Source organism: Suricata suricatta, chromosome 12, assembly GCF_006229205.1.
Source record: "Suricata suricatta isolate VVHF042 chromosome 12, meerkat_22Aug2017_6uvM2_HiC, whole genome shotgun sequence".
In the NCBI taxonomy this organism is placed as follows: domain Eukaryota; kingdom Metazoa; phylum Chordata; class Mammalia; order Carnivora; family Herpestidae; genus Suricata; species Suricata suricatta.
Genome location: NC_043711.1, coordinates 48,855,731 through 48,864,164, shown reverse-complemented (window position 1 = coordinate 48,864,164; position 8,434 = coordinate 48,855,731). Strand labels below are relative to the sequence as shown.

Genomic DNA, 8,434 nt, shown 5'->3' with positions numbered 1-8,434 from the left:
ACAATGGAGTATTACATGGCAATGAGGAAGAATGAAATCTGGCCATTTGTAGCAAAATAGATGGACCTTGAGGGTGTCATGCTAAGCGAAATAAGTTAGGCAGAGAAGGACAGATACCATAGGTCTAGCAGGAGAAACCTAATACGTCACCATGGGAAGGGGAAAGGAGGGGTAAAAGAGTTGGGGAGAGGGAGTGGGGTAAATCATGATAGACTTTTGAATGCTGAGAACAAACTGAGGGCTGAGGAGGGATGGGGGAGGAGAAGGGGGTGATTGTCATGGAGGAGGGCACTTGCAAGGAAGAGCACTGGGTGTTATATGAAAACCAACTTGGTAATAAACTATTTAAAAAATAAAAAATAAAAAATAAATTTAGGCAGCTGGTGCCTGGGTGGCTCAGCCGGTTAAGCATCTGACTTCAGTTCAGATCATAACCTTGTGGTTTGTGAGTTCAAACCCTGTATCGGGCTCTGTGCTGACAGCTCAGAGCCTGGAGCCTGCTTTGGATTCTGTGTGTGTGTGTCTCTCTCTCTCTGCCCCTCGGCTGCTCACACTCTGTCTCTCTCTGTCTCAAAAATAAATAAACACTAAACACTTCTAAAAATATTTAATATTAACATTTAAAATATTAGGTATGCCAGTTAGTCCCAGGACATATTTAAAAGGGTCAAAGCATTCAGAATATGAATGGCAATTGAATATGATGTGAAGCATGGTATTTTGTAAATAAATAGATAAGTAAATAGAATTTTCTTGGATTTCTATAAAACTCTGAGGCAGAATAAAATAGTTATTTATTTTTTCCTTTTAAGCCACTTCCTGCTCAGTGAAACAACTAACCCTTAGGTGGGGTGAGAGTTAATAGTGTTAAAAGAGCAGACTTTAGGCCGGTAGGGAAAGGGAAACTCAATTAAATAACACATCATTGTGGTAAATATTTGGTATTTTTCTATGAGTCTTTTGATTTCACATGATGATATATGGGTAATTTTCCCCTATTTTCTCGTTGATAGATATTTGGATCGTTTCTGATTTTTGTGTATTCCGAAGACTGCTGCTTTGAACTTTGTCATGTGTGTCCTTTGGCATGTATTTCTTTTGGCATATATCTACACATGTAATTGCTAGATCAGCAAGTAGGCATTCATTTATTCATTGATATTGTTAAAGTTAGTTTTAAATTGTTAAAATCAAGTACACTTCCACCAGCAAAGTATGAGAGTTCCATTTGTTCCATATCCTCACCAACACCTGATGTTTTACCAGTCATTGTGATTTTAGCCTTCCTGATTAGTAGATCAGTGAGATTTTTGAAATTTTTATTGTTTTTGTTTTTACTATTTCTTGATTCTTTCAATAGTGGTAAAATTTACACATAGCAAAATACAAGCAGTATATTTGAATTTGGTCGTTGAATTTTGATTAATGCACACATCTGTGTAATGACCGTCATAGTCAGGATGTAGAATGTTGCCATCACGATAGCTCCTTTCTTCTGCTTCGAGTCAGTCCCTGCCCACACCCAGACACAGTCATCATCCAGGTGTCACGCACATTGTTTTAGGCTGTGTTTCCCTGGAATTATACAGTATGCATTTATTCTTTGCTTCTGCTTCACATACTGTTTCTGTTTTTGTCTGTTGTTGCTTATGTTGGTATATTCATTCTTTTTTGCTGAGAACTAGCTATTGTATGAATACATAAAATTTGCTCACTTATTCATCAGATTGTTTCCAGTTTGTGGCTAGTGTGATAAAAGCTGATGTGAACATTTGTGTACAGTCTTTCTGCGGGCATCTGTTTTTGTTTCTTTTGAGTACATGTCTATGGAATTGCTGGCTTGTATGCTAGATGTATATTGAACTTTATAAGAAATCGGCAAACAGTTTTCCAGTTGGGTTGGACCACCTCCACCAGCCACATATGAGAATTTCAGTTGCTCCACATCCTGGTTAGTATTTGGTAATATTAACCCTTTTAGTTGTAAGCATTTTATTGGGTGTTAAGTGGTAACTCATTGTGGCTTTAATTTGCACTTTCTGATGACTAGTGTAACTTTTCATGGGCTTATGGACACTTCTTATATAACTTTGGTGATATCTGTTCCATTTTCTATTCAATTTTTATTTTATTTTTTTAAGTTTATTTATTTATTTTGAGAGAGAGAGCGAGAGTGTGCATAAGCGAGCCCATGCATGCAGGGGGAGAGAGAGAGAGAGAGAGAGAGGGAGGGAGAGAGGGAGAGAGAGAGGGAGGGAGAGAGGGAGAGAGAGAGAGAATGAATGAATCCTAAGCAGGCTCCACACTCAGCACAGAACCCACTGTGGGGCTCGAACTCACGGACCGTGAGATCATGACCTGAGCTGAAATCAAGAGTTGGACGCTTAACCCACTAAGCCACTCAGCTGCTCCTAGAACACTTTTTTAAAAATGGAAATGGAATTCTTAGTAGTTTTTCTTTCTTTCTGTACTTTGAGGATGTCATGAGGTTATAATTTATCTTCTTGCTTTCGTTGTTTTTGTTATGAAGTCAGTGATGTTTTTTATTGTTTCTTGGAGCAGTGGTTCTCAACTGGGAGTGATTTTACCTTCCCTTTTTCCCTCTCCCCCAGGGGAGCATTTGGTAATGTCTGGATATGTTTTGGTTGTCTCAGCCTGGGGTGGGGTGTATGCTGCTGACATTCCTACAATGCACAGAACAGCTCTTCACAACAAAAAAGGATTTGATTGAAAGTGTCCTTAGTGTCAAGGTTACAAAACTGTGCTTTAGAGGTAACATGTCATATATTTTTTTCTGGTTGTTTACAAGATTTTCTTTTTCTTATTTTTTAACAAGTTGATTAATATATGGCTAGGTGTTATTTTCTTTGTTTTATCCTTTTGGGTATGAATTTTAATCTCCTCTAACATATACTTTTTTTTCATTTGTCTATTTTTTCATCTTTTTCTTTAATATATTCATTGTAGTTATCCTGAAATCCTTATAATGCCACCACTTGGACCACCTCTGGATCTCCTTCCATTGAGTATTTTATCTTTTGATTAAATATGTTTCGTACATTGTTGATGAAATGTTATAGAGGCTGTGAATTATCTTCCTCTAAAAGATATTGGATTCTGTTCTGGTGGCTAAATGACCAGCTCTTGGGTTTTATTCTATCGGGACCTTGTTTAGTTCTTCATTGGGTTTCGTCTACTTCAGTTTTGTTTACTTTTCCTAAGATGCAACCTTTGTGGGGTTTCAACTAAATGTCTAGGATCTCTGCAATGTGACTGGGCTCAAACTCCATTAACTTATTAGCACCTTTGGGAATCTCAGCTTCTCAGCATCTGCTTCCTACTAGGTCCTCATGTGTTTTCATCTTAGGCTTTTGCAGCCATGGAGATAATCAGGAATGGATGAGAATTTCTGTGCAGGTGTTTGGGGTTCTCTTTCTGTGACTACCCTTCGTCCACCACCCTGTGCCTCAATTGTAGCCGTTCTTTGCTCAGAACTCTGATCTCTGTTTCCACTCCATTTCAATACCCAACTCCCACAAGGTTCTTTCGGGAAAACTCTTGGGGGCATGTTGGATCACCTCATGTTTCTCTTCTCTTTCATTGACTGCGGCCTTGTGTTGATTATAGTTCATGCTGTAAATAATTGTTTTTTATGTTTTATCCATATTCTAGAGTTATGTATGGTTAGAGAGTAAGTTTTATATAAGGTATTATTCTCCAAGGCCAGATTCTGAAGTATGTCTATTTTCCTTTATAAAAGATTAACTGCATTAAAAAAATATTTATTTATTGTGTGTGTGCCCACATACACACACATGTGCATGAGCAAGGGAGGGGCAGAGAGGAAGGGAGAGAGAAAATCCCAAGCAGGCTCTGTGTTGGCAGCCCAGAGCCTGATTCAGAGCTCAGTCCCATGAACCATGAAATCATGACCTGAGCCAAAACCAAGAGTTAGATGCTTAACTGACTGAACCACCCAGGTGCCCCAAGAATTAACTGCTTTTTAAATCAGGTTTATTGCTTTGAAGAAGTGCTGTTTTGGTTGTCCTTATAGAATAAGCTCTGTTTTTCACAGAAGCAAATGTTAATTGGGAAAACAACTTATGTCCATTAAGTTATTACGTATAACTTGACATCTTAGTTACCTGTTGTGTTTTTTGTGCTTCAAGGAATCATCTGCTGCAATTTGCCTTAGAGTCACCACCTATATCTCCTGCTTCCTCCTCTTCAAAGAACCTTGCTGCCAAAGTACACACTCCTGTAGCCTCTAGGCATTCTTTAAAGCAAGGAAGCAAATTAATGGAGAATTTCTTGATCAGAGAAACCGGTGGTTCCACATCAGAGTTGTCGATAAAAGAGAATGAAAGTAAATTCATCCCTCAAAAAGAGGTGAGCACTTCTTCACAGACCAAAGAGACACCTTCCGTAGAGAAGACAGCTCCACGTTCCTTAGATGCTCATGTTCCTGAGACACCCTCTACGTCAACCGTGAAACAGGCTGCCAAAGGTAGGAAATCATTTTCATGTATGTATTTGCTTACTGAATGGAAATCTCTTCATCCCATATGACATAATAAATCAGCATCTTGAAGGGGGAAGGAATGGGAAAGAGCAAACCAGATTTTACATTGTAAGAGTCTCAGAAATTGATGTAAGCAGTGCTGCAGGATATTTTTGTACTCTTTCTCTCCCATAGAATAGGAATTGTGGCTGATGAAGCAGTTTTAATCAGCTCATATTTTAACTATGGCAGTGGCTGTCTCTTTTTCAGCTTTTAATTGCCCCCCTCATCTTTCACATCAGTTCCATTTCAATCTTAAAGAGCTCCTTTTATCTTACTACACCACTACGTGAACCTTCCAAGCTGTTCTGACTGGCATTTATAGCCATAGACTACTTGACCCCTAATCTAGCTGTCTGACCTTATTTCTTATTTTTTGCTCTCAAAAATCCTTCTGGACTAGCCAAGCTGATCTCCCCATCTTTGTTTGAATATACCCAGAGATTGGAAAAACTGTGAGCTGCAGGCCAAATTTGGCTTGACACCAATTTTTGTAAATAAAGGTTCCCTGGAAAATAGCCACCCCCATCTGCTGCTGAAGTTTTCATGCACCATGACAGTTTAGCAGTGGTAACGAAGACCATCTGGCCTACAGCACCTCCCCTCTCTGCTACCTGGTCCTTCACTAACAATGTTTGCTGACCCTTGTTTTACCTTTCTGAACCTTCTCCAGATCCTAAACATTCTTTGGTTATGTTAGATAATACTGACCTCTCCCATTGCCAAAGTGGCAGAACACTTGCCTTCTGGACTATTTTGTGTACAGTTTGCTTTTTTGATGAATAGCTCAGTTTATTTAACCTATTGTTTCCATGTCTTTTCTTGCCTGTGAAGTTCAGAGCACCTTTTAGGCAAAAACTAGGTTTTCCACATCTTTGGTATGCCTGCATCACATACAATGCAGGGCAATGAGTGGTTATTAAACTTAGGTTGAAATTAGCATATTAGTACTCAGGAGTTTAAATTTTGTAAGAATATGTGAATTTTTTTTTGTTTTAAAATTTTTTAAATGTTTACTTATTTCTGAGAGGCAGAGAGACAGAACATGAGCATGGGAGAGGCAGAGAGAGAGGGAGACACAGAATCCGAAGAAGGCTCCAGGCTCCGAGCTGTCAGGCCAGAGCCCAACGTGCGGCTCAAACTCACAGACTATGAGATCATGACCTGAGCTGAAGTCGGACATTCAACCGACTGAGCCACACAGGCGCCTAAGAATATGTGAATCTTAAGTGTGTTTCCTGGCGTATCTTTGATCATTCTTTCAATTCACAGTTCTTGTTGTAGTGTTTTTGTCTGACAGTTAACTTCTTTCCCCAACCAGACCAGTTTTTTCAAATGAAATCTTACAATGAGCTGTAACACATAAAATAGATAAAATTGGCCTTGCTCCGTTGAAGTGGAGATGGGGGCCTTGACCTCCCACTTTGTTCCTGCCTTTATCATGGTGGCGTCTGGACCCCAAGATTCTTCCACAGTTCTCTGCAACTTCATCAAGCAGTTTGAGAATGATTGCATTTCTAGTGATAACCCTATATTTGTAATTATAGATGAGAGCCAAATTGTTGAATTTGTAACCTTTGCTAATTTGAACAATAGTTGGCCCAAACCAACACATGCTTCAGCTAGTTGCACAGACCCTCTCACCCACGGCCAGGTGTACCTTATTCACATTGTTAGGATTGCCACAGTGCTAACTATTAATGGTTCCTAAGACTTGGGAAAACTTAAGATTAGTTCTATAGGTTGGTCACAGCTTGGTAGAAAAGACTTTAACCAAAGCATTTTCTGATAAATGAATCACCAGTCTTCTTTGCAGTCTCTTCCTGTAGGCCCGGGATTTAACCATTACTCAGTGAACAGTCTATCTTACCTCTGTTGCCCTGAGGTGTCATTCTTTTTCTTTTGCTTTTCTAAGTGCATGTTAAGGTTGGGATTCTATTTTTTATATTCATTGCTGAAAGATGTCAGGTTATACATTGTTTTACCCTTTCCATAAATAATAAGTCTTTCTTTCTCTTTTTGAAAAATACAGTGGATTGTCCTGTTTGTGGGGTTAATATTCCAGAAAATCACATTAATAAGCACTTAGACAGCTGTTTAACACGTGAGGAGAAGAAGGAAAGTCTCAGAAGGTAAGAAAGTTATGTGACCTGAATTTCTCCTTAGAAATGTTTCTTTTTGGGGCACTTAGCTGGCATAGTTGGTAGAGCATGTGATCTCAATCTCAGGGTTGTGAGCTCAGGCCCCATGTTAGGCATGGAGCCTGTTTGGGGGGGAAAAAAAAGGAAGGAAGAGAAAGAAAGAAAGACAGAAAGAAAAAGAAAAAAAGAAAAAGGAAAAGAAAAGAAAAATGTTTCTTCTTGAGGAATGAGTTTCTAGTATAGAAGCTGAGTATTTTCTCCTTGAATGGTGAGGACTCAGCATTGACCCTCTTGCTTGGACTGCTCTGTTTCTATATGCATTTGTCATATTTCTTCTAATACACTTAGCTCTGTCACTTTTTCCAAGACCTACTCATCCACATGTAATTAAGTTCAAGTTCTAGTAGTGGTCCCACTTTGCTCCATGAACATGCTGTCCTGCCATTTGCTCTTTCTTGCAGTTTAGAAGCCCTGCATAATGTATCTCCCTGAGGGCAGGGTTCACTGCACCAGTTAGCGTATTATTGAAGGCCCTGAGAAGTTCTATATCAGACGTTGGATTTTGCTTAATCCAGCAGTTGCTACATTTATTTGACCGCAAAGCCTTTCGCTCCTCTTAACTCACATCTTGCAAAACTAGTGTTTGTGAAGATACACTTAGGGAAGCATTGAGCTGTGTTTCTCTTTAGTTACATCCTGATTCTGGGGTCTGGTCAGTAAAAGAGACTGTGACATTTAAAGTATTTTATCCACAACACCCTGATGGGCAGTTTCCTCGAAAGGGGTGACAACCCTCAACCCATTCCATGTAGAACCATTTCAGAATTGATTCATAGAATACTCTTCCTTTTGATGGCTTCTGATTCTGAGGACCCTTAAGTGCACTACTCATTTTCACTAAGTCCTGGAAGAAGGGTCAGTGTTATCTTCATGTTTTGGGCATCATCTATCAGTCTTCATATTTTAAAATTTCTTGATAGAAATTGTTGATTCCTGCTGGTGCTTTTCATTGTAAATGCCAGTGAACAGCAGTTTTCCATTTGAGTTTCACAGGCATAAGTTTAATCACCTATTCTTGCTCAGCCAAAATGTTTTAGATGCAGACTTAATGAACTGTCCCTCACAATGTGCGTTTACAAACTCCTACAAAATGTTTCAGGTCTTGCTACCTACTGTGATTTTTATTTAGCCGTGATCTTATCTTGTAGAGCCCCCTGGGTAATTTGCAGAAAAATGGAATCTGTTGGAAGTTTGCAAGTCTTTCTGCAGTTAAATCGTGATCTCTGGCTTTGAGACTTTATTGATAGAGCATAAAAGGAATAATTTAGCTAGGGAATGGGACTGTTGGTTAATAGAAAAATGTTAGGTTGTTTTCAGTCTCCGTTTACTCAGCTGTACCACTTCTGTCAGTATAGTCTTTTGGGCATTTATATCAGATTTACTCTGAGGAAGCTTGTTAAAGTAGACCGTATGTAGGTCTCCACTTCAGAAGTGGGTGGTATGGAGAGGTGACCAAGAATCTGCAATTTTATAAGTTCTCCTGGGGCTTCCACGATCCACTACGATTTGAGTGGCATGGACTTGAAGGCAAACTAGTTAGATGCAAGTCCTTTGTAAAATCTTGGGTTTTTTTGGATAAACCTTTTACTTTCAGGTGTTTATTAGTTTTTACCAGAGACTTTGGTATTTTCATTTTGAAATTATTGGAATTGTAATGACTACTTTGAATAAA

The 8,434-nt window shown here is 39.0% G+C and overlaps 1 protein-coding gene across 1 annotated transcript in view; it reads left to right on the top strand.

Annotated features, from left to right (window-relative positions):
• The window catches only part of RAD18 (RAD18 E3 ubiquitin protein ligase), a 99,370-nt gene that overhangs the window by 28,861 nt on the left and 62,075 nt on the right, over window positions 1-8,434 (top strand). Inside the window, exons 5-6 of the mRNA XM_029917209.1 lie at window positions 4,170-4,507; window positions 6,594-6,693. Coding sequence (XP_029773069.1) covers window positions 4,170-4,507; window positions 6,594-6,693 — 438 coding nt within the window. The remainder of the gene's footprint in view (window positions 1-4,169; window positions 4,508-6,593; window positions 6,694-8,434) is intronic.